General features: G+C 36.4%; 1 protein-coding gene across 2 annotated transcripts in view; it reads left to right on the top strand.

The window, feature by feature from the left end:
* The window catches only part of nalcn (sodium leak channel, non-selective), a 111378-nt gene that overhangs the window by 37105 nt on the left and 47067 nt on the right, over window positions 1-27206 (top strand). For both annotated transcript variants that reach the window (XM_048193844.1, XM_048193843.1), the window contains 5 exons: window positions 6067-6198; window positions 8871-9038; window positions 10979-11170; window positions 12312-12449; window positions 15009-15083. In XM_048193844.1, the coding sequence (XP_048049801.1) occupies window positions 6067-6198; window positions 8871-9038; window positions 10979-11170; window positions 12312-12449; window positions 15009-15083 (705 nt within the window). The remainder of the gene's footprint in view (window positions 1-6066; window positions 6199-8870; window positions 9039-10978; window positions 11171-12311; window positions 12450-15008; window positions 15084-27206) is intronic.

Below are 27206 nucleotides of genomic sequence, written 5' to 3'. Positions count from 1 at the left end.
GGAACCAGCCCAAATCGCAACAGACAACTGCGTTTTATATGGGAATTCAGTTGCTGTTAAAACAGCAGTTGAGAGCTTAAGCTCAGGCTCCCCGGGAAGCTTGCGACCTCGCTGTTGTGCCTTAACGCCAACACAAACAGACGCTGAATCTCCAAGGCTGTTTAGTTTCACTCTTGTGAAGTCTGAAGCTGGACACCAACTGTTGGCTCCGAAGCGAAAGACAGAGTGCAATTGCATCTGCTTCCTATTTATATACACCTGTCGGAGGCGGTGCGCATTATGCAAATATCGCACGCCAATTCCATTGGCTTGTTTTAGTTCACTCGAAGCTGATAGGGCTCTCTAGCGATATCCCAATTCGTCGGTCACTACTGACGTACGTCGAACGTGACCGACTGAAAGGGAACTCAAAGGTCTTTATTACAACCAATCAAACTAAAAGGTTTAACTTGAAGAAATTATGACAGAAATATATTACTATTGTACAATAGAATGTACTTCTCAAAATAATAATAAAAATAATAATAATGACAATAATAAAACAAAAGTTTATTTAAACTTTACTTTAGGAATATATTTTTTTGTCCATGTTTTAATTTAGTAAATCTCTGTTGTGCAGGACTTTGCCAAAAATTTTCATTTTGATTGCATTTTAAAACATTAATTACAGTTTTAATTGTATGCATTCATTTGATTCTCACTGTTTTTGATAATATATTTGTATAAAACTATCTCATACCTTTACTACCCTAATTTGGAATGAAGTGGGTGAGTAAAAATCACAATTTTGGGGGAACTATTCCTTTAAGAATCAGTAAATGTTTGGTCAAATGCCGATGACGTACACAGAATGATAAAGAGATGTTCTTCGTTTTGAGTTGTGGCTGTCTTTTATTCTCGCACAGAACTGATGGAGCATGACAGGCACCTTACTGTAAAGAACACTAATTGCGTGTCAGCTGACAGGTGTAAAGCCTGAAGTTTCAAACATACAAGGAGGAGCAGTAACAAGATGCTCTGAATGTCTGTTTGGAGGAAGATTTGGAGCATACAAATTGGGCTGCATCAAATGCAATGAAATAGAGAGAGAGAGAGGTGCATCCCGCCCTCACAAAGGTTGCTATTTAATTGATTGCGACAGCTCTGCTAGGTATTCATGTGGCACCAGCAACATCAGAAGAAGTAGGCCACCACACCTTCAGTGCATTGAAAGTGCTGTTTTTATGTTCTCCATACAAGAGAAATAGGCGTCACATCACAGATGAGTCTTGAAGTAGACAATGAATGAATTGCAAAAGCGAGCTCTCAAACCCTGCTATAAAGCATGTCTTTTAGAAAGCCAGGAGCATTTTTGGGTGAAGTCAAGGGCCCTGAGGAAATGGAGTCACCTGTTAGTCCCCTTCAGCCGAAACACCCTAGGGAAAACCAACATCGAGAAGCTGAAAATGTCAAACTGCTTTGTCATGTCCCATATTAGTCATAGAGGCTGCACAGTGAATTCTGAGCTGTGATCCCAGACCAGAGAAGCAGACAGACCAGACTGCCATTGTCCTTCTCTCACCTTTCCCCCTCGAGATATACTGTAAGATGTTAGGGACATTTCCTGGAGCTCTACAAGTCCTGTATGACTACGGAATTTCCATTTTCAGATTTGACAGAACATTTTCAATTCATTAGCATCTTGAAGGTGTGTAGTTTGAATCTGTAAAAGGAATATTCTGGGTTATTTTTGTGTATAAACAGCACCTGCAACATGCTGTTGTTTACCATTTTTACTCAGCAATGGGAAATGCATAAAATACCTTCTATACTATTCAAAAGTGTGGGTTCAGTAAGATTTTTAAAGAAATTAGTACCTTTATATGGTGGCCGAGAGAGTTCAATGCACTGCAACTGAAGAAAACACATGCAAATAGAAAAAACACCAGCAAATTAAGAAAACATCTTCCTCAGTTTGACAAAACGTGCTGCAAATACTCACAATGCAACCAAATACAGAAACACACTGCAAATAGCACACAGCTCATCGCGCTGCAACTGAAAGAAACACATGCAAATAGAAAATCACCAGCAAATTATAAAAACATCTTCATCAGTTTGACAACACGTTTTACAAAAGTTCACAACGCAACCAAATACAGAAAAATGCACTGCAAATAGCATGGAAATATTTCACAATAATATTTTACAATATTAGTGTTTTAATTGCATTTTTGATCAAATAAATACAGCCTTGGTGAGCATAAGAGATTTTAAAAATCATAAAAACCAACCTACCAACCTTTTGAATGGTAATGTACAAGGAAAACCTCACAGCCAATGAAGACTGCAAAAACTGAGATTAAAGTAATACAGTAGAGGTTTTTTTTTTTTTTTTTTTACGAATAAAGACTTAAATCATCAATTACTTGAAAACAACTTTGTTTACTCTTCATAATACTGGTCTTCCTTTTACATAATAATAATAATAATAAAAAAAAACGAATATAAATTAAATTAATGAATTAGAACAGCATTAGTGATAAAGTGATTTATTAGATTTATTATCGCTGGGTATTGTAATGGGTGGTTAACTATTTTTGCTTGCATTCTATTTTTGTGTGTGTGTGTGTGTGTGTGTGTGTGTGTGTGTGTGTGTGCCTAATTCAGCATATTTTTGAGGTCAAATTTGCACCAAGAAGTGAGCTATACCTGACAAAATCTCCCAAAACCTCCTTTTGGGGACATATTCATTTGTAAAAATTATTTAAAGGTTCTCTAAGCGATCCTGAGCGGAGTAACTTCCTGTTGACGTTCGAAGTGTCGTTCGAACAGAGGCTAGCTAGACCCTCCCTCCTCCTCCTTCTCCCCCTCCCATCCGTGCTTCCTGAAACAGTCATGAACGCGCATTTAAAATCATTCTTGTCGGTTATTGGCTGGAGCATGTTTATTATGATTCGTGGTCCAGGCTGCACCAGTTTGTTTTTGTTGCCGTTTTTGGAGCTTGTGGCGACTACAGAGACCTCGTTTTTTTTACAGTGTGTTCAGGGGACAGGCAGCTAGCGGATAGTGAGGAGATGTTTGCTCTATGTGACAAAAACATTTTTGGCCTAAAAAACGCGTGACATCGCTTAGAGCACCTTTAATATTAAAGTAAAGAAAGTTTTTTTTTCTTTTTTTTTTTCTAATTTTAAAAATGCAGTGGGGACTCAATAGTGTTCAAGTCATTGGCTTTTTTAGATTACTTTACTGCAATCCAAACAGAACCCTAGCAGGGTTAGGGATGGTTTAATTGCCAATTACAAAAACCGTTACCTTCTATTTACAACATACACAAGTCTAAGGAACCGCAGTCGACATATCTCTCTAGGCAGATGGACAGCCTCTGGACACACAGAAAAAGAGAAAATCTGTTCTCAGATAATCTCTTCTTGTATGCCCTTTTTGCCATTGTCTTTCCAAAGGCAAGCTTTATTTTGAAGATTGTATGTGGCGCGGGGCCACATTGTTCCACATGTGGCCGTCTGGCTGTCAAACCCGGAGGGAGAATGTCTCTTTTTTTATGTCTCTGCCCACGAACCCTGCCACAGAATCTTCCAGTCTTTCACCTCTCTACTTAATAGACATTTCCTATTTACTTTCTTCATACTCTATTTTGCTTTCAGCGATTTGACTAGTGTGAAAAAGTGGTCTGTAAGGCAACAAAAACAGATTTTGTAACAAGGGGATATTCTTGGCTTACCCTACATGCTTTAGCTGTTTATAAAGTAATAAAATATTACTCCAGTTTACTTTTATTAGATAGATGTATCAGTTTAATGCTGTTGTAGACTGTTAATCGCTTTTACATAATTGTTATTGACTATTTTGGCTGCACTAAAAGATGTGGGATTCTTTCTGTTGGTCTTCCAAAAGGTCCTTCCTCTGTTCTCATTTTCTCTCTCCTCTTCCTTAGTATTTTTTCCTCTTTTTCATTTCCTCTCTCTCCAGCTCATTTGAGATTTTCCACCCACCCACAAGCTGTGTTCATGTATTTGGATTGTCAAGTGTACATGTTGCATTTTATCTATATCTCTTTGCTGTGTCTCCTCATGTTTCATAACACATAAATGCACCCAAGCTGTGAGTGCTTATACAAGTTAGACTGTGCCATCCACCGTGTCATGACACTGCAATGAAAAAGAAATTGGCCCTCTGTCATTAGTCATGTTGGATATTTCCAATGTGTGTGCATTTCTAATGAATTAGAGTTAAAGGTGCAACATGTACTATTTGTGCCATTAGGGGCATCAACAGAATTGAAAAAATAATTATTGCTTCCAAACAAGTTTCCCTAAACACTCCACCCTGCCCCATGTCTGCCACTACTCTTATTACTCTTGAAGCATTGCAAATTATGTAAATGGGTCAGAAGTACCATATATTACTATATATTTGATGTTAATTGTAAATGTATTCAAATGTATATAAATATAGGTTGTTTCAGAGTGTAATTAGTCTATACTCAGTTACATCATTCGCAATGCATCATGGGAGTGGGTGGTCACTGTTGAGCACTATTCTTACTATTCCTGTTTCCATGGTAACAGTTACTTCTCTGGTTGGTGGATCTCCTTCAGGATTGTGGGTAGCGTAGTTTTACCAGGAATTCCACAATAATATGTATTTATTTATTTAGTTGACTAGTTGATATAATTTATTCATTTAGTTGACTTGAAGCATGTGTCATCACGCAGACTCAGAGCTTGAGCTTGCCCTCGTTTTCTGCCTAGAGTAATTGATTGGGTTTTCTTTTCATTTTAAATGATAGAAAATAAAAAAAAATGGGTATAAAACAGGTGTGGACCCATCTGATAATATAAATATCACTCGCTAAACAGCATACAACTCAATAGGCAAATACATATTTCACTCACCTTAATACAAAATGTAGGTTATTATATAAATTTAATTTGCTTTTATACTTTCATTTGCTTTTTCGTGATAGGGTAATTTGAGAAAATATCACAGTTTGTTGGCAATAATAGAAATGTATTGTAACAAAGCGGTTTCTAATAAAATCATGGTAGGCAGGTATATATATATATATAAATATATATATATATATTAATAAACACATTCTCATTTTGTCAGTGAGTTATTTATATATTTTGTTTGCTTGCTTATTTGTTACTGCTGTGGCTTTAATATGTTGTATTTTGTATTCAGAGATGAATGATATCACCTTCACCGACAGCTGTTTATCTAGAATGCTGGCTTCCAGACACATGACCCAAAAGATTATGTCTTATTAGTCAGTGTTCCACTGGAAGAAATCTGGCCATGTCAGATCGAGAGGAAACGGGCTTTTGGAAACTTTCAGTGCTAACCTTCAGTAATATCTTAAAATAACAGAAAAAAATACAATTACAATATTCCAGATATCATGCTTTCTGGTAGGAAAACTTCTTTATAATGCAATTTGGATTTAATGAGGTTGTTCTTCATATCAAATACCTGCATTATACTTAATCCAGTGTTGCAAATTATTTTAAGAAAAAATATCTACCACAGTCTCAAAGTAGAGACAGATTTCAAGGGCAGCAGACAGGTGTCTTAGTCTGGGTTTAAATTAAGTTGTCTTTACTGCCTTATGTTCCTGGGTCTGTAATGGGCTTGAGATGGGTTCATTTGGCCTGCTGAGGGCTCAGACAGTGAGGGTCCATTTAGTTAGCTCAGTCCTTACTGTGATTAAAAGCGTCCATCATACAAAAGTGGAGAATCAAGTAGAAAATAATGTTCTTCTGGCAACTACACTCAGTATGAGGAAGCGCTCAGCCTGCTTGTTCATAATGGAGGATATACATCCTGAGACATTAAAAGGGAGAGGAGATAGACCACAAATATAAAAATGAATGGCAGAAATTGTCATGCTCAGTATGGCGGCTCTAGGAATGGAAATCGTGCACAGTTGAAATATACGCACAGCTTACAAAGTTGACTGCCCTAACTTTTCTCATAGGGACTTTGTTAGCTTGTTGCTAAGCTAACAACAACACTGTGTTTGCTCTGTGTCTCACTACATGCATCTTTCTCTCATCTCTGCAGAAATTGATGCGATCTTCAGTTTTCCACATGTTCATCCTTAGTATGGTGGCCGTTGATGTGATTGTAGCTGCTAGCAATTACCACAAGGGTGAGGACCATAAACTCACCAATGACGAGTTCTACCTGGCTGAGGTAAGACCTGTCAAAATTGATTCTTAGAAATGGCCCTGGATATTATTTTCTTTCTTTCTTTTTTCTTTTTTAATGTATACAGCAATGAGATTGCACTGAAAAGTAATGATTCTTAAATATACAACAAATATAAATATACAAAGAAAATTAGATGAATCTGTAATTTATTATAATTTTTAATTTCGAATTTATCTGGGACACAGTATATATCTGAGGCCAGATTCACAAAAATCTTCTTAAGAAAGAAGTTAGGAAAATTCTTAAGATAAATTCTAAGAAGTTCGTAAGAATGTTCCTAAGTGAAATTCTTGAAAAAAAAATTAAGAAGTTCACAAGAACATTCTTAAGAAAAAAATGACAGGCTTTGGTTTTATTTGATTGTAAGGTACGTAGTGCTGAAGACTCATTGAATGAAAAGACTTCAAAGCCCGTCTTTTTGCGCTGCCTGCAAATTACCGTAGTTATAATAAGCACGCAGACTTTTTTTGTTGCAACTGGCTTGATGGGAGTTAATCACTCAGCACCGTGTTTTTAATGCGCCGTGTCAAGTTAAAATGTTTTTTTAAAAGGGCCTGTCTTATGAACATGCAGAGGTTATTCCCATTCATTTGCGTCCCTTCTTTTTGCGCTCTCTCTAGTCTAGAGTGAATGTGTGTACTTTATCTGTGTGTGCTGCCTGGCTAGTTCTATCTAGAGTGAACGCATATTATATGTAGCTAGTGTTATGTTGTAATGCTTAATCTTTAAAACAACCCAATAAATGCATTAAACATCTCACCTTTGGGGATTTAAGACAGGTTGGGGTTATCCTTTATTGGTGCTTGGTGGTTATCCTTCTTAAATAACTTTAAAAGGTATTTACGATGATTTTTAAGAACATTCTTTTCAGAAATATGAATGCTTCTTAAATGTTGCCTTAGAAACAATCTTAAAAAAAAAGATAAGAACATTCTTAAGAAAAGTTTTTGGGAAAACAAAATATTTTTATCCTTTTTCTTAAGTTAGAAAATAAGAAGAAAATAGCAGTTAAGAATGTTTCGTGAATCCGACCCCTGATGCCTAAAATGGATGCCCCAGATGTTACTAGTCACACCCTGATCACTTTTCATGCTAGGTGCTACGAATGCTGCATAATTTAAATCCTACTGTGAAAGTCTTCACGTCTTTTACAGATATTCATTGGAGTGTTAAGATACTACTTGATAATTAACTCTTGAAAATACATTTCTTGTCATATTCTTGCACTCTACTTGCACTCTTTCTTTGTCTTGGCCATGTTTATTAGTTTTAAAAGACATAATTTTACACTGGTATGTTATCTGTTATGAGGTGGGCAAACGAACTTATTGTTATTGCACTCAAATGCGTCCGCAGATCAGATTTTTGCTGAAAGCTCATATATACATATCCTCATCACTTTCTGTCGCCTTAAAAACCCTGAGATTAAATCAACTGAGTGACAACGTGGGCGCAAACAGCTTGTGGGCAACACTCCATTTTAGCGAGTGCCGGGTTGGTATGTGTGTGTGTATATGTGTCCTGTTTGCCACGCACTGCCTCTGCAATCAGTATGCAGGTGGCACAGTGGGAACAAAGACAGACAGAGGAGTGTGGCCACCCGCCCACTCCAAGCTGAAAGACAGAGATAAGGAGGAAAAGGCACCCCACATATTCACAGGCCGATCCATCTCATCATTAATCCACGCTGCTCTTTATTTGGATCAGACCAAATGGGGGAAAACTGGGGAAACACTAGCTTTATTTTCCATCTTCTGTTGACATTCCTGTGCCTTAAAGAGATAGTTCACCCAAAAATAAAAATTCAGTCATTAGTTGATCACCCTCATGTTGTTCCAAAACTGTAAGACTTTCATTCATCTTACGAACACGAAGATTTTTTGGGTGAAATCTCATAGACAGCTATGCAACTGACACTTTGAAGCTTCAAAAAGTTCATAAAGTGACCGTAAAAGTAATCCAGATGAATTGAGCAATTTAGTCCAAATTTGCAGAAGAGACAGAATCAGATTGAATTTAGGCTTTTATTCACATAAAACAAACCTCTTGCGGAAGCTCAAACGTGCTGTGTAACGCATGAGAATGAACCTCATTGGTTCTCGCACGTCAAGCAAACATTTACCATTACTTAATATGTGAGTTGATGAATGTTTATATGTGAATATAAGCCTAAATTCTAAATCTTTTCATCATATAAAGCATTTGTGTCTCTTTAGAAAATTTGGAATCATATGGATTAGTTTTACAATCTCTTGAAGCATCAAAGTGTCAGTTTGCGTAGCTGTCTATAGAGGAACAGAAAGCACTCAGATTTCGTCAAAAGGATCTTTATTGTGTTCCGAACATGAACGAAAGTCTTACGGGTTTGTAACGACATGAGGGTGAGTAATTAATGACAGGATTTTTATTTTTGGGTGAACTATCCCTTTAATGCATCTCCCTTCCTATATGTGACTTATAAATGAAAATCAAAGTTATTGTGAATGGAAATGGTTCTTCAGCCCCCTTTGTTTGAATGTGCATGTATTCACATATGTATTCCCTTTGCAGAAACTAAGGGCTCTAGGGACACTTAAAAAGCAATTACTAAGAAATGGGCATACAAGGAACAGCTCTCCATTATCATAATTCCTGCCTCTTTCTGCTGCTTTCAGGTCGCCTTCACTGTGCTGTTTGATTTGGAGGCTCTGCTGAAAATCTGGTGTTTGGGCTTCACTGGCTATATCAGTTCCTCTCTACACAAGTTTGAATCACTGCTAGTAGTGGGCACCACCCTGCATATCTATCCTGATCTCTACCATTCGCAGTTCACCTACTTCCAGGTCAGAGACAGTTACTGATCCATAGATCATATGGAACTAGTCATTACTGAAATTTATCATGCAAGTATTCAAGAAAATCTGCATGTTCCTGAATACTGCCTAAATTAATCTATGGTGTAGCATTGGAAGCTTATAATGTGAGACCAGTAAAAACATGGCGTGTTTTAGTAACTTTTGATAGTAGAGATTCATCAGTACTGTCATCTACCAACATGTCACCATGCTGAATTAAGACAAAATGGCAAAGTTTTCAAATCAATAAGCTCTCTATCCATGTTCAAACTGTGCAGGGCTGCGTTTCTCAAAAGCATTGTGAGCTAAGTTGATCGTAGAGACCATTAGTGGCAATGGTTCTATGATCTACTTAGGCTTACAATGCTTTTGGGAAACACAGCCCAGATTAGTTGTTAGATATTATTGAATCTGATAGCAGCTTTTTGACAAATTATGCACAGAAAAAAATATTTTTTTTTATTTTAGTGAGACATGTGCAGCCACAGCATTTGTAAAAGGCTCCCTGCATGAGTGCAGCACCTGTTAGATTCTGAGATGCTAATCACGCATTGACGCAAAGCAATAATGCATACTGGTGGCCATGGCAGAGCTGTTTTCATACATCTCCAGGCAGCTGCAGGGAATGGGAATGGATGAAACCCGCTCACGTTGACAAGCCTCATTAAGGACACAACCTGCGCTCTCCCTCCAGTTTTCTCTCAGCAGGAGGGGCGGAGCTCCAACCGTGAATATTCATATCTGGGCTCATTATGAAGCTGCCTTGAAAAAAGACACATGATTCACCATGAGCAGTCACCATGTTAAATTTGATTTGTAAATAGCATTCTATATTTTCCCATCATTAGTGAAATGAGTCATTGTCGCAAATAGAAATGTCTGTCTTCAAACTCATATTCTAAAACTTTTTGAACATAATTATTTCTTTGTATTATTAAATATTCTGTAATCAGTTTTTACAGCTTATATTTACATTTTCTGTTTAGACATTCCTTTCTTGAAGACATTTTTTTTGTACAAATATGGTCGTAAGTTTACATACACCTTGCAGAATATGCAAAATGTTAATAATTTAATGCATAGTTTTAAAGACTGTTCAAACTCCTTACTAGAAAGACCAGTCATGTTCCTTTAGTGTAAAGGTCAAACTAAGCCTTTGAGTTCTGGTTTGCCATATACAACAAGTCTTACATTTCTTAGAGAGCCTAATTAGAACTCGATTTCCATTGGTTCTTAAACTACACAGTAAGAAATCTCTTGAAAAGTGTCCCCGAATAAAGCTTTTTGCCTTCCTTGGGAGAATTTTTATTTGCATTTCTGCATTTGGCAGATGCTTTTAACCAAAGCAACTTGTGAAATAGTTCAAAAAAAATTAAGATTACAACTGTCGCTCAACACTAATAGACAAGCACTGTCGTTTTAAGTCTCTCAAGTAACAAAAGCCAAAAAAAAGTTGTGCAGAAAGACCTTTTCCTGTGGAATACTGGATGATTTTTCTAGGTTTAAAAGTAACAACAGCAGGAGGACTCTCAGGTCGCATTCTGCTAGAAGCAAATGGATCGATATCCATTCTCTGCTCTTGACCAAAACTCAACCTAGATGCATCATTGCCCGAATTTGTTGTCACCTAAAGTACTGTAGTAACTGCTTGAGCAACAATGCAATTTGTTACCAAGTTACTCTGGGAAGAAGCCAATATCAGCATTTGCTCATTAAAAATCAATAAAACAAACACCACTATGCTCTGTAGCCCTTCTTCTTGTGATAGTTTTCATGATAATATTTGTGCCAAAATTGTGTAATGAAATGCTTCGGTGGATATATTGGTTGGTTAGTACTTTGATAAATTGATTTATCATTCCAAGCTTAAGCAAATATTAAGTTTGTTCATTTAATAAAATTAAAATGTTCTTCCATCTTTCCTGCAGGTGTTGCGAGTGGTTCGTCTAATAAAGATCTCGCCGGCACTGGAGGATTTTGTGTATAAAATCTTCGGTCCAGGGAAGAAACTCGGCAGTCTAGTGGTGTTCACTGCCAGTCTGCTGATAGTGATGTCTGCCATCAGTCTGCAGATGTTCTGTTTTGTGGAGGACTTGGATCGTTTCACCACATTTCCACGGGTAAAGCTCCCTCTTTCTGGAGACACAGAAATCAGTTGTGGATCAAAAGATGAAATGCTAAAATGATTTGGTCTTGGACAACCGAAATAAAGTTTTTGAAATCTGTGACTTTTGATTGGAAATTTTTGTATCCTAACAATCTTTTTGTGATTTAAATAGCTGAGATGTTAAAATACTTACAGTTAACACGTCAGAAAAAGGTTAAATCTAGAAAAGATTTCAGAAACCAGTGTGGACCAAAATATCTCTAAATCTATTATAATACCTAATTTGTCAGTAGATGTAAGACTCTCTTCCAAGTTTTTTGATAAGATGTGCTCATGAGAGGGGTTCTCATTAGTGGTGTCTTTTTATCCTCCGTTATTAGTGGGACTCCACTGATCCCAATGCGTACTGAGATTTGGAGGGGCTCACATAAACAGATGACGCTCATTTCCAAGGCGGGTGGCATGATAACCATTGAAGATAATGATGTTTACCCAGCTCCCTTGTCAATAGACCTGTTGCAAAATTATCTTCCTCTGCAGTCACTCAGAGACAGTGTGACTGTAACCAGGCTTGGGACCAGCTGGGTTTAGCCCTTCATTTGACTTCCATGGAAAAATGACCATGAAAATGTGGTCTCATATCTCCGCAGGATTCAGAGACCTGGGGTGCACTGTTTTTTTGTTTTGCTTCCATTTCAGTGAATGTTGTGCTCTGCCTTGTCTTATTTTTGTCGCAGCATTGTTAGTCAAAAATCCTTGTATATACAGTACATGAGAATATATTTAGAAAAAGCAACAAATGTAAAATTCTTATTAGTTTTCAAATTTCCATTTTTTGGGGTGACTGGAGGAGCCAAATCGGAGTCAGGACAATTAGCGTCATCTGTCAAATTCATTAATGTCTGTTATGTCTATTAAAAGACTAGTTCAACCAGACATAATGTTTTTTTCACCCCCATGTTGTTCCAATTGCATAGGACTTTCAGAATATCCAGATTGACTGGGGCTGCCATAAATTGTCCAGATGACTTATATGAAGCCATTCTGATTAGCATATTTAAATTTAACTGAGTAATTTGACTTAGTATTGTTGCTTTCTGATAAAAGAGAAATAAAAGAATACAGGCTGATCATTTTCTGTTTCTGTCCTGTAGGCATTTATGTCCATGTTCCAGATTCTTACTCAGGAGGGTTGGGTGGATGTCATGGACCAAACACTGGTGGCAGTTGGACAGATGTGGGCTCCAGTGGTGGCCATATACTTCATTCTCTACCACCTCTTTGCCACACTGGTAAATATGATTTGCTGTGCTTTTTCTGTAAGATAAAACAAAAGGGATTCTATAGAGTGACATATTTTTGTAGGCCAACCCAGAAGTTAGCATCACCCTGGTTCCCTCGACAAAAGCCCATTCGGATTTTTCCACTGGCTTTTGGATTAATGACAAAAGTTTATGATACTTACACATCTTTTTCATCACAATAATCTTCACAAATGAACACAACTTTTTTTTTTTTTTTCAATTACCAGAGATAAAAACATAAACATAGACTATAAATGAACTGCACCATGGTGACATGACTTAAACATCACCATTAAGCTTCCGACAACTCTTTCAGTCTTTATTTGAAAAAACTTTTCCCCTGAAAGTTTAAGTTAGAATAGTTTGCAAGACTGCAATTATAAACAATGAGGCTGTGAAATTGAACTAGCGAGTTCGCCATGATGATGTTTGATATCCCCGGAGCCTTTGTAGTCCAATTGAGCCACTTGTTAGCAACGCCTGTTCAAAACAAATAAAGAATCACTGATGTATTTTATGTTGTGGTGTAAAATGTGAAAATATCTTGAGCTTGTGTTAACCTCAGACCTTATTTCAGGCATTTAACCGAAAACCCATTGGCACCAGGACTAAAATGCTAACTTGTTTCTGATTTTTGGCCTACAAAAAATATGTCATTCCTGCAGTACTCTATACTCAGTGGGGTCTGAGACCACAATGAAAATCTGTTTTAAAATGTAATTCTGGAAACGAATCTAAAATCAAATCAAATCAAATGACGTATCAGCTCACATTTGCTGCTCTGGCACCTTTGGGGCAAGGTAAAACTATGAGAGCATGTGGTCATAGGATTTACACAGGGTTTACACTTAAAAGATAGCAGGCAGTGTGAGATGCCCGAAGCCTGTTCTACCTCATCACTTTTGCCATTCATTTCCATTATGGCTTCCTATAAAGGCCCCCAGTTCTATGTGTTGCACATTCTCTATGTTTTCAGGGACACAGCAGCAAAGCAAATGCATCTAAAATGAAGACAGCTTGTGTTTGTGCCACTGGGAGCCAACCAGACTATTAGAAAATGAATCATCCTTCATCCTCCTTTCCTTTTCTTGATCTTCTGGCTTACCTAGTCATCAAGAGAACATATTCAGAGATCCTGCAGCAGGCTGGATGTTAGTGAGAGCAGTTTTCCAACCTCTAATGACCAGTTTTGTGTGGTTTGCAGAGATGTGGCACTCTAGCTGATGTCTAAGGTACTCAGGTACTTAGTGCGTGTGAATAAAGGCGATCAGTTTGTGTGTAGGACTTTCTGTAGAACAGAAATTGAGAACTGCCTGCTATGTTAGGCAGAAATTATAAGGACCTCAAGGGGGAAATCCTGGTTTGTTTTGTGACTATCAAACTGCTTGTAGCCTGAAAAACTCACTGTGATTCAAGTAGTGTATAGACTGGACATGGATAAATTCCTGTGCCGCCTCCCAGCCGTCAACAGAAAGAAGAGGAGCAATACTTGCTTAGGAAATATGGCAGTGAAGTGCCTCTGGAAATATCCTACAAAATACAACACACATGAATTTTCCAGTTGTCACACCTGACATCACACTCCCTTCACCCATATTTTTATCTTTAAAAAACATGTCTTTGGGGCATTTCACAGCCACATCAAGGCCCCTGTCACTCCCCATTATAGATACTACAAGCAAACATTTAGACATTGGTGTCTTGTTGTTGATGTTGATCTTGTTGTTTTTATTTGAACCAACCATTGGAGCAGTTTATTGACATGATGAAACTCCACAGTGCAGTGCAATGCACATGTATGCTGTGAAGATAATTAAATATTTGTCCATGAAGTACTATAGATCCGTGTTAACCATTTCTTGGAAATGTCCTCTGTGGAGAACAAAATGTACTCTGGTCTTTTGACAAGTTTGAGTGAGAAGCAGCCGTTTAAATTTGACATTTGAATGAGAGCGCACACTAATGACAGAACAGATCGAGCATGTAATCAAGACACGGCTGAATCATTTATTCATTTCCTGTCATAAAAAAAAGAAAAGAAAATATGATGAAGAGAAAAGACGCAATGCCTAATGCATTTGAGGACCACTTTAGTTTGTCATTTAATATCAAAGCACTGATGACATCTAAGACACAGTCAGCTGTGAATCCATTATTGATCTACTACTGTAAATCATTGTTTTGTTGTTGTCCTGAGCATACATCTACCTCCTGTACCATTTGCTGTGTTTATGTGTTATTGTTGGATCAGAACTACATCTTGGACAGAACTCATGTTTGCATGACAGATTATCTGTCAACATCACCCCATCAGCACAATAAACCTACAGACAGTGTATGGCGGAGAATATTGAGGCCACATCGCATGTTTATGTTTTAAAACTGCTGGGACCTTCACACATTCAATTAAGTGTGTCTGGTGAAAGAATTGTCTTAAATGTCCTCAAATGGTTTATTTAATTTGTCCAAACAGCAGACTAAATGCATTTAAGTGGGTTTTGGCAAAGTGTAATTAAAGATAAATTCAAAATTGCTCTTGTGTTCTAGATTCTTCTGAGCCTTTTTGTGGCTGTTATTTTGGACAATCTGGAGTTGGATGAAGATCTGAAAAAGTTAAAACAGGTAAGACATTGCTCTATTTATTTTGCTTATATTATTGTTCATAAGTTTAGGATCGGCAAGATTTTTGTAATGTTTGTGAAAGAAATCTTTGAAAGAAGGCTGCCTTTATTTGATCAAAAGTATAGTAAAAACAGTATAATATTGTGAAATATTACTCTGGTCTTCAGGGTTGCATAATCCTTCAGAAATTATTCTAATATGCTGATTTGGTGACATTTACTAATAAGAACGTAACATTTTATTATTAATGCTTAATATTTCTTATTATATGCTGCATAATATTTTTCATGACTCTTTGATGAATGGAAATTTCAAAAGAACATTTATTTAAAATAGAAATATGTAACAATGTTAAAAACTTTACTGTCACGTTTGATAAATTTAATGCATCCATGCTGAATAAAAGTATTAATTTCTTTTTTTTTTTTTTTTTTAATATTACTGACCCTTTTGAATGGTAGTGCCTGTTTTTGTATTATATTTTGTAGCAGTCAGTAGGTAACATTTTAAACATTTAAACCTGTCCTCCTGGTTTTCTGGGGGAATGAATTAATACAACTTGTTAAATCCTTCCATTCACTGTCAGACCTACCCTAACTAATAAGATATAGTTTAAAACTAAATTAGCTTGTAATGTACGGAGTTGTGCGTGACATGCAAGAAAAAATTTTTTAATTGTGCGCACGATTTACTAATTTATTCCCTCGATTTACTAAATCGTGGGCACCACTTACTAATTCGTTCCCTCGATTTACTAAATCGTGCGCACGTTTTAGTAAATCGAGGGAACGAATTAGTAAATTGTGCGCATGATTTAGCCTACAATTTTTTTTTCTGCATGTCATGTCCAGGGCTCTGTAATAATGCTTTGACAATGTGCTCCCTTGAGTTGCTGAATCATGAAATCATGTCAAAAACACCCAAAAACATTCCTCAACAAGCACGATTATAGCCTTAAAAATGTTTGATGTGTCTTTCCTGCATTTGAGGAAAATCAGCAAACAGGGTGAGCCGTGTTAATTAGTACAGTTCTCCATCTTGTTCTCAGTCTATTTTTACTCTTTTATGGGGCTGTGATGCACAGGTAATGATGACTCATAGGATAATTAGCGCGAGAAAGCATGACCCGTTTGGCAAGTGCACTTCGAAAAAAATAAGGCACCTTCTTCATAGGATGCAAATGAACTTCTGCTGTGGCCAAGTATCATAGGAAATGGCTTTTGAAAGCAATTAGAGGTCGGATGTCTCTGTGGATAACAGCATGTCACTTCTCTCCTCGAGCACATCAGCAACGTAGTTCAACAATTGTTGAAAATGTTGAGAGAGGGAGAGAGAGAGAGAAGCCAAAAAATAAATAAAGAAAGAAAGAAAGAAAACAACGGCTCATCACAATTTGCATGATTACTTTTGCAATTTGTCATAACAATCTGCAGTGTTACAAGATATGCTAGAACAAATTGTAAAAGTAATAGTGTAAATTGAAAGGGAAGGCTACTGGTTTCTTGTGATTTCTCATATTCTCAGTGCTTTTCTCATTCCGAGTAAATGACATGAGCTGTATGGTCCTTCAATCCACCAGGCTGTCAAGCTCCAGGCATCTTCACATGCCCAGATCGGTTATCCCTCAGACACAGCTGACTGATCCACGGTTCCACCTGTAAAATTGCCTATTTTATAGGTGTTTCAAGCACAGATGGGGGCAATCCAAAAATAGAACACTAGATTGTGATTGCTCTCCAAGAATACAGGTGGCTTTTATAAAGCACAATTCAACGGCTGACCTTAATTGAAGCAAAATCAGTTCTAGCTGATGTGGAACAAATAACAACTGGATGCGTTTTTTTGTTCTTTCCCTCATAGTGGCTTTATAACAGCTGTCCTAGGTTGTTTTTTATTTCCATAGGATTTTCCATTGCTGCCCCAGAACCTCTGTCACCGTGTAATAAAGTCATCAGTAACTGTCTCCTAAAAAGTTTGGCCACCTACTAGATTGAAGGATTTCTGAAAATGGAACATTAATCAAGACACTATATTTAACCTTCAATCTGTTACAGCCTCACAGACATGTTTTTTATTGTAAAGCTTGACAGGAAATTTGTCTGTTTGTCTGTTTGGATAGGCTTAGCTTTGTGTAATTTTAGCACGTCCATACTGAAAATAGAAGCATTCATTCACCACTCATTTTCACTTTACCACGGCCAATAAACAGTTCATTCAAACAATTAACCCAGGGTTATGATGTGTCATGATGTGTTATAATGCATTATTCTCTTTCAAGCCTTATCCCTTTTAATAGTTCAAGGCAGGGTCCAAAATTTTCGCAAGCAATTAATTTTATTTATCTTTTTATTATGACATACTGAATGTGTCTGAATCAATTCAACAAGATTCAGTGTTAAACTAAAGGAAAACGTGACACTGAAGACTGGCGTAATGGCTGCTGAAAATTCAGCTTTGCCATCACATGAATAAATTGTGACTTATATATGTTATAATATGAAAATAGAAAACAGTTATTTTAAATTGAAATAATGTCACAGTGTGTGTGTGTGTGTGTGCGCGGGCTTGTTCATATGATTTATGAGGACACAAATTTGTATAATGACATGGGTATTACACCGGTATTACAACGTAAATGTGGTTTATGAGGACATTTCCTGAGTCCTAGTAATTAAAATGGCTTAAAAACCATACTAAACAATGTTTAGAAGATACTAAACAAAGAATGCAGAAAGATTTCTGTGATGGGTAGGGTTAGTGTAAGACAGGGGTGTCCAATCCTGTTCCTGTCCTGCAGAGTTCAGCTCCAACCCCTATTAAACACACCTGAACCAGCTAATCTAGGTCTTACTAGGCATACTAGAAACTTCCAGGCACTTCCAGATTGTTTGAATAGCTCTATTTGTAAATAATTAATCATTCTAGGATGATTGGGGTAATTTTGTTGGGGAGTGAATCTGCATAGAAAATAATATACAAATTACAAGCATAGATAAATACAGTTGAACAGAGATACAAACGAAATAAGCAGTGCTTTGTTTTTCAGCTAAATCTAACAGTATTCAGGTACAAAAATTGAATAATCAAATGTATAATAACACTGCAGTCTTCACTGAATACATTTTCTCTCTCTTTTTTGTTGTTTGATTAACATTGATGACACAAACAGCTGCGGGTATATAGGCTGCTGTCACTATAAGACGATTGCACGAATCCAATATAATGATCCAATAGATGCATAGTTATATGTATAGCTAGTTTGTGGTCAGGATGGGTCTTGTTTCATCAAGATATTTCATCTCGTTTCATGCTAGAAATGTCAGACATGACATCTCTAGGGACAGTAACAGTATCTCACTTTGATTGATTGTAAAGATAATTCGAATCTAGAGAATGTATCAGCTGGGTGATTTTAAGGGTGTTATTTTTTTTAATGGTTTATTTAGATTCCACAAATAGACCTGGTGGTTCCATTTCACTCTCACTGCAGGACAGGGTAAATGTTGAAATGAGTCTGATCCTGATCTATCCTCCTCCCACACTGATATTTTTGCCAGGTACAAAAATAACTGAACAAACATTTGTCAAGTAATTTTACCTTTCTACACTGAAAAAAATTATACTTTGGACCAACTTAAAAAAATTGCTGTAATTTGTTACAGCTAAATTTATTAGTTTTTCTCACACTATATTTTTAATTTGGTTAAAGCTTTAAATTTTATTTTAATATCAATCAAAATAGTTCTTCAGCCCAAAGTAAAAAAAATTACATGGAAACAAAGTTAAAATATAGCTGCAAGCAGCAATTCGGGGCCAAGCCCCAGTAGGGGCAGCAGCGCAATACGGAGCAGGAAGAGCAAAAACAGCAGAAATTGAATGTACATGCAAAACATCTGGTTCAGAAGGACAGGTGGAAATGAAATGAAAATCAATAGAAGTTCAGAGAACGAACACGGAATGAACTAAAATACTTGTATCTCATTGAAGAGGAATAAAGATTAGCACAATCCTTATTTGGATAAAAAAGGTATCAAAATGACTCATTACACACAATTGTATAAAGGAACCCCACACGAGATTCGAATCCACGACCTCCGGGTCCAAGGTCCATTTCTCATCTCATTGCACCACTGTGCAAGTGAATGTTTCCACACCTGCCGAAGTTTATTAGTTCATGTGAAAATGAACTCAAAATGAAGAATTCTTATAAAGCTGCACTTTAGATCATTCTGCAGCTCATCATGCTGTAGTGCAATACAGAGCAGGAAGAGGAAAAACAGCAGAAAATGAACAAACATGAAACAGCTGGTTCAGAATTACGGGCAAGAATGAACTCAGAATGTACATAAGCTTAGATGAAAATGAACACAGCATGAAACAAAAAGCATTTATTTCTAATCCAAGAGGCAGTAAAGGAATCAAAACACACTATTTTATAAAACCGCTCCACCTGGGATTCGAACCCACTAACTTCGGATACAGGGCTCTTCAGATAACTGGCTTTACACATTGAGCTACTTGAGGATGCACATTCAACAGACTGTGGAAGAAACCTTTTAGTCTAACAAAGAATTCACAAAAAAAGCATTACTTAGCATGCTAACCATATTAGCATGCTAAGCTAACTTAATGCTAATGAAGCTCATGGTTAACTTGATAACTGAAGAGCCACATTAAAGAGAATGACAACTGGTTAGCATGCTAAGCAATTAGCATGCTAAGCTAACTAGCATAAGACAACAAACACAAGCAAGGTCACATTCAGAGATGAATATCTTGGGAATGGTAGCGAATATCAAAAATCCATTCAGTCATTTCTGTGCGGCTCGGTCCAAAGATCACCTGAGCTGATTTTGGACAAAATTGGACAAAAATTGTAGGAGGAGTAGCGAAAAAACTGTTTTCCATTTATTTCAATATGGCGGACAGGTACATTTAAGGAAAATGACAAATGACACATCGTCGGAATCGGCATAAGCCAGGGAATAAAATGACATAAAGCACACACATTTTGGAAAGTGTTTTCAAAAGTTATAAGTGGTTTTGCAATAATCATTACATCTGTGGAACAGTAGGTGGCGCTGTGTTGAAACTTCTCAGGTACCTTCAGGACCTTCTAAAGGTCATACATACCAATTTGTGTGAAGATATGTCAAATTGTTTAAAAGTTATTGCAATTTATGACAAAATTCAAAATGGCGGACACGTGGTTCATCCGATGTTGACGAATTCGATATCCTCGGATTCGGCATGGCACAGGGAATCCATAGACACCAAGATCTTGATTTTCTAATAAAGTGTTCAAAAGTTATTGGCCAAAATAGCCATTTTTCAGATCTCATGACCTGTAGGTGGCGCTGTTCCCAAATTTGGCATGGAACCTCAGATCATGGTCTTGATCGAGTGTACCAATTTTAGTTTTGATTGCTCAAAGTTTGGCCGAGATACAGCCTCTATAGCAATTTTGGGTCAACCTCGTTAACTTCGTGACATCATAACTTTTGAACTAAGATGAATAAAAAAAATCTGTTCAGTCATTTCTGTGCGGCTCAGACCAAAGATCACCTGATCAAAGTTTGGACAAAATTGGACAAATTTTGAAGGAGGAGTAGCGAAAAAACGGAATACTGTACTTTTCAAAATGGCCGCTACTGTAATGGGCGGAGACTTAATGTAAGAATTTGAATAGAATCAGCATGAAGAGACGAATCAGATGTACTAAATTGTATTTTTCTAGAGCAAATGGTTCAAAAGTTATAAACTTTAGAATGTTGAATTTTTGAACTGGTGGTGGCGCTATAGAGTTGGTCCTAGAGACTCCAAAATTGGTCAGATTTCTAGACATGACCATCACTACAAGTGTGCCAAATTTCATCATTTTCTCATGTTCCGTTGATAGGGCTGCCATAGACTCCCATTCGGGAGGAAGAATAATAATAATAAAAGGGAAAACGTACAATTACAATAGGGGCTACAGCCCCTTCGGGGCTTGGCCCCTAAATATTGTTTTTGATGGAGACCAAATCATTATTTTTACTTTAGTACCTCTTAAAATTTTTACTTTGGAAAAACTTACTTTTTACCATAACATCCAAGTATAATATTTACTTCTGACTAAACTAAAAAAAATGCTGTAATTTTGTTACAAGGATTTTTATTAAGTTTACTCAAGTTAAATTTCTGATTCAGTACAAACTAGATTTTTAATAACACCTAAATCAATTTATTCTCTTTAGTCACAAGACAAAACGTTATGAGTTGTGGTGTAAACGTTATGGTGGCTCCTAGCATGCATTGCGACATGAAGCATGTCACCATTGTTGAGATTCATACGCTGATTCTTGATGTCTGTGTGTGTCAAATGTTTTTAAAAATTTTAACTTTAAAAGTCAAGATTCAGAATGTCTGATCTGTAGCAAGAAAACATTGTTGGTTAATATAACCTATTAAAAACAAATATGCTCTTTTGCTCTGGATAGCAGTTACTAAATGATTTTGCTTTATGATGATGAAAACTATATCACACCTTCATTTTGTTTCTGGTTTCTTTGCAACAAATGGTGTGTTTTAGTAAACACTGTTACAAAGAGCACAAACTCACACAAAAACCCAAGAGTCAAACTGCCCAACTAAAGGAACCACTGACCATCAAAATGGTGACCAAACATTTTCAATAAAAGATCAACATCTAAATCTCTGTTAATTCTCAAAAAGAACTTCTGCTGAGATCTTGAGAGATTTAATGTCTTCTTTTATCTTCAGTTGATTTCAGGCTGTGTAGCTTTGAGTCAGTTGTGTTTCATCTTCTGAGAGTGGAAGCATGATGTTGAACCAACATCACATTGTAACCCTGATTCAATGCCATTACCATTGATTTTTTGTTGAAATTTAACATTGACTTAACATTAATCGAGGGTGCAAAAGTGACATTGATTCAATGTCATTACCATTGACAGTTTTGACACATTAACATTGATTCAACGTTATTTCGATCATTTATGCTGTCTGGGATGTGCACAAACACAGTTGTCTGTAAAGTAATAACCTAATTGTCCATCCTGCCACTAACCATAAATGTGAATGAAAAACACTTATTTTCATTAAAATAACACATTTTCGAATGTTGATGTGGAGTTAGTTGATGTGACGTCATGTGGTCACGTGACATGAAAACATCTGGTTTAAAATAAAAATACTACTTAAGTCAAATTGTTGTTTTTAATTTGTTCTAGGGGCTTCGTTATTTACTTTAAGGCAAACTGAATAAAATAGGTTTAAACCAGAAACCATGATTTTCACTTAGTCCAATGTAAAAATGCACTTTAAATGAACAACACAGTAGTTTCACTTTTTTCAGTGTATTTTTTTCAATTTATTTTAGTTTATGATTGTTTTGAGGAAGGACTTTTACACTGTGTCCTATCAAAGCATGACAAGTTTCCTGTGAGGGCATTTGCACAATCACAGCCAATCATAACATGTATGTGTGGGTTTTGTAGTTGTTGGAGATTTCACAGTTGGCAGAGCTACTCAGCATAGAACACCATAGAAGTTTGTATTGATAGTAATAACCATATCATAGAAAAAGCTTTAAATAGATCATCAGTGTAGTGTGATTGTCCACTTGTGCTTTAAAACGCTTTCTTGAGATCCCATACAACAAGCAGTGGTGCCATATTTATTTTCCATAAGCAAACTGAACAGCATGTGTCTGTATCCCTCTTTAATTTCCTCAGAGAATAGAACTGTTTCAAAGTGAAAACGGTTCACATGTCTTCAGTCAGGAGGACCTAGTGTGGCACTCCATGATGTTATTTGTTACTGTGGTTTCTAAAGGCTGTGTCAGAATGATTCAAGGCTCAAGGATATGCTTGTAGTGTGGCTTGTTGGACTCATTTATTCAGATCTTTGAATGGGCCATATCTGTATTCATTGATATTGACTACGATAACTGATATTTTTGGCATACAGTAGCTGGCAGCTAAGAATGCAAATGTTCAAACCTAAAGTTTGAGCATCTATTATTAGAGAAATTGCTCTGAGACGGAGGACTGAGATGATGACTCATAACTTGTTGGAACATCACATAGATTCATTTTGGTAACACTCCAAATGAGGGTAGTCAGTATTCCTGCTTCTGTGTACCCTTCAAAGGACAAGACTGGCCGGTAAAAGCAGGCATTTAAGTTGAAAATACAGTTTAGAAATGCATTAGTGTGGAACATTAGGTTAAAATAGCATGCCATATCTTTTATAAACTATATGACTCATTTAAACCAGCTCCTGCTAATGGAAAGTTGTTTGTTGTCTTCTTCATTTCATTTCATTTCATTTCATAATCCAGTAAACCATCTTAGGCTTTTTTTTTTTCTTTTTCCGAAGGGAAAGCTCAGAATTTGGCTTAAATTGACCTGCTTTTACCTCACAAAAGTTCTTCAAACAGAAAACAAAGCCATTTTCATCCAATTTTTTCTCACATGTGCATTAAGCCTGACTCATACAAGATTATTTTTAGAATTGCTCTGAATAATCTCAACAAGGTTTGCCCTCTGTGCCATCACAGGTGTTGAGAAAGAACAGTCCAACAGAAATGGTATTTACCAAACAACGAGGTAATCAATCCGATTTTCCCATGGTAACATTCATCATCATTTGCTGATTGCAGTACATGGGATTCATGAAAATGGCTTGCATCTGTCAATACTGGCAGATGATTTGTCTTCATTTGAAGTACATTTCAAAGCCATGGACACAAATGGCTTGGACATTTGTGGATTAGCAGGCATTGATGGATAGACACAGGTTAGAGTTCTCGCTTTATGGCCCCAGAAGGGCCATTTTGACTCTGTCCACAAGCCTCGACTCACTACAGCACAACTTCGTCAACAACACAGGTCACAGATGCTCAGCGCTTAAGCTATAGCTCCACATCATATCCTCATCTGTGGTTTGCAACAAACGGGTACAGGAGCAGGAAGGAGATACTAGAAGCAACCGCCACCGGGGTGAAGGAAAGACCTCGGAAATTGTACACAACCCTGTACAGACGTCTCCTCTTTGTAAGCGTAGATTCAATTTGTCAGGCATCGCGGCAGGCACCTGCATACGCACACAGAAAGGATCATTAGCAATTAAACCCGACAGGATAAGAGGAGGGAGAGCTAATGAATATCCAGTGCGTTTCACACGTTACAGATCAGCCAGTGATAAAAGGAAGTGTTTAATGAGCTTCCCTCTTCCCTCTGTCCGGACTTGTACGTACCTGCTCAGGCTGCACTCTGCTCCTCGATTGAAATAATGCTTTTTTTCCATGAAATTACATTTATAATTTTTAATGAATTGTTCAGACAGCTTTGCATATGAGGTGACATGATGACTGAGAAGGAGATGCCCAGAGAGTTGTTTTATATCAAGGGTTTTCAAATATTTTGATGCCAAGGATCACTAAATATGACTTTATACACTCAGATTAAGATTTTTTTTAATGTTTTTAGTTTCTTCTGCTCAACAAGGCTGCAATAATTTGATTTAAAAAAAAAAAAAAATACAGGAAAAACAATATTATCGTTAAATATTATTACAATTGAAAATAACTATTTTTTATTTCAATAGTTATGTAATTTATTCCTGAGATGACAAAGCTGAATTTATAGCAAGCTTTACTCCAGTCTTCAGTGTCACATGATCCTTCAAAAATCATTCTAATATGCTGATTGATTTGGTGCTCAAGAAACATTTCTTATAATTATAAATGTTGAAAACAGTTGTGCTGCTTAATATTTTTGTAGAAACCATGCTACGACATTTTTTCATGATTCTTTGCTGAATAGAAACAGCATTTATTTGAAATAGAACTTTTTTAACAATGTAAAACACTTTACTGTAATTTTTGATCAATTTAATTCAACCTTGCTGAATAATTAAGTCTTTAAAAAAATCTTACTGACACCAATTTACAGTATTTAAGGGTAGTGTATATTTTAACAATTAGCAACTACACATTTTCCTGTATGAAAACCCATTATACTGTGTGAGAAAAATATTGTGTGATATTATAAACACATTTTGTTTTCTCAATTAAATAATATATTGTCTGGCAAATTGTTGGTATTTCTACCAAGATTAACACTTTTCACAAAATACAACGGAATTCAGTTGACCGAAATGTTTCAAAGTATGAGGATTTATACATTTTTTCAAATGAATATCTACCTTAACGTAAATACTTTTTTTTTCAGCCTAATTTATACTGTGACTATTTGGGTTGAGTTGCCAAGAGTCAAAAGTGCAAAAGTGGTTAGTGGAATTTCAAATGTTGAAAGAACCTTCTAGTAGTACACATCATGACATGAATAAGCCAGTCTCCCTCGTGACACCTGACTGCCATTCGTTACACATCACCTTTTGTGCCACGTCTCCTGATGCAGTCTGTTCATTCGGCCGGTCACGAGTCATTTCCCTCTCTGATGGCAGAGATTGATGGTTGTTAGCGGCTCAAGAAATCATTACTTTCCTCCGGTTAAATGGCAGTGAGAAGTGTCTAGAGCTGATAGGGGAAATGTTTATCTTTTTATTGACAGAAATCAAATGGAGGACTTTCCCTAAGGGAAGGAGAGGAGGAAGGGTCTGGCGGTGGGACCATGGTTGGTTGGTTAACTGAGGTCCCTGTAGTCTTTTAAGGACTACATACTTCACTCTTTAAATCAAAATTTTCTAGCGTGCCAAAGTTTTATTGCCATTTGTAAAATAATATAGTATAGGCTACAGCAGTATTTGTTGACAGTAAAAGCCCAATAGTTTTTTTTTTTTTTTTTTTTTTACATTGCCTTGAGACAATGTGAATAGTGCTTGCCTCTTCAAAATGACCACAATTTTTTCCAAAATCCCTAACCGTTTAGTATGAGCAATACTATACTTTAACAAGCAACACTAGTTAGATACACTCACTGTGTGTCATATTGCAGAATTGAAGCATCCATTCATGAATACTTTTTCTACAAAGGAATGGTGCTGTTACTTGGAGGCAGTGATCAGGTTGTGTTTAACAGTCTTATTTCCTATAGATAGAAGTTATTCTGTAGCTAGTTCGATATAATGTTTTCTATGACACATTAAAGAACCATCTAAAGATTCAACTTAAGAAAAGGTCACAGTGTCAACTGCTGTATACGTGCTTGGTGTCAAATGTTCTTTTGGGTCTAACCACACTGCCATCTAGTGCCTATAGCTCCCACTCCATATGGAATAAGTTCTCTGGGTAAATCTTATCAGAATCATATCAATCAGATCACATCACATTTCTTGCCATAATTTAGAAATTATATTTTGCTTATATGTAAGAATATTAAGATTTATTTAGTTATTTATTTTTTTGCATTGGGAAATATTTTTTTAATTCCCATTGAAAAAAACTCTTTTTAATGTACTATCAAATTCATCCATATGGACGCAATTATATTTATTATTTCATTATTTTATTATTTGTTTTTGTTTTTTTATTAAATATAGCTTCGAAAACAATGGAATGGTGTATACTAATTTTTTGTAAATTATTTAAAATATTTAAATATTATAAACAGTGCTCAGTGTAAATGAGTACACCCCCTTAAAAAGTAACATTTTAAACAATATCTCAATGAACACAAAAACAATTTCCAAAATGTTGACAAGACTAAGTTTTATATAACATCTGTTTAACTTATAACATGAAAGTAAGATTAATAATATAACTTAGAGAACAAAATTTTCAGTTTTACTCAAATTAGGGTGACACAAAAATGAGTACACCCCACTGAAAGTCTCTTGTGCAAAGCTAAATTTTAGACTACAAATGTCTAATTTAACAAGAATTCAACCACAGGTGAGTCTAATTATTCATTACACAGGTGTCCAGCAGACAGTTGAATATAAAAGGGTGTTAAAACCCCTTCCCATTTAATGCTGTCAGCAATGGCACCATATGGAAGAGAAAATAAGAAAGAAAATAATTTCTTTACACCAGAAAGGTGAAGGCTACAAGAAGATCAGCAAAGCTTCACTTATCAGTCAGAATACTGTAGCAAAAGAGGTACTAAAATTTTAAAAAGATGGAACTACAACCATCTCACAGAGACGTCCAGGTGG

This window comes from Megalobrama amblycephala, linkage group LG6 (assembly GCF_018812025.1).
Source record: "Megalobrama amblycephala isolate DHTTF-2021 linkage group LG6, ASM1881202v1, whole genome shotgun sequence".
Lineage (NCBI taxonomy): Eukaryota > Metazoa > Chordata > Actinopteri > Cypriniformes > Xenocyprididae > Megalobrama > Megalobrama amblycephala.
Note: the sequence above shows the minus strand (reverse complement) of the source record. Positions and strands in the feature narration are given on the sequence as shown.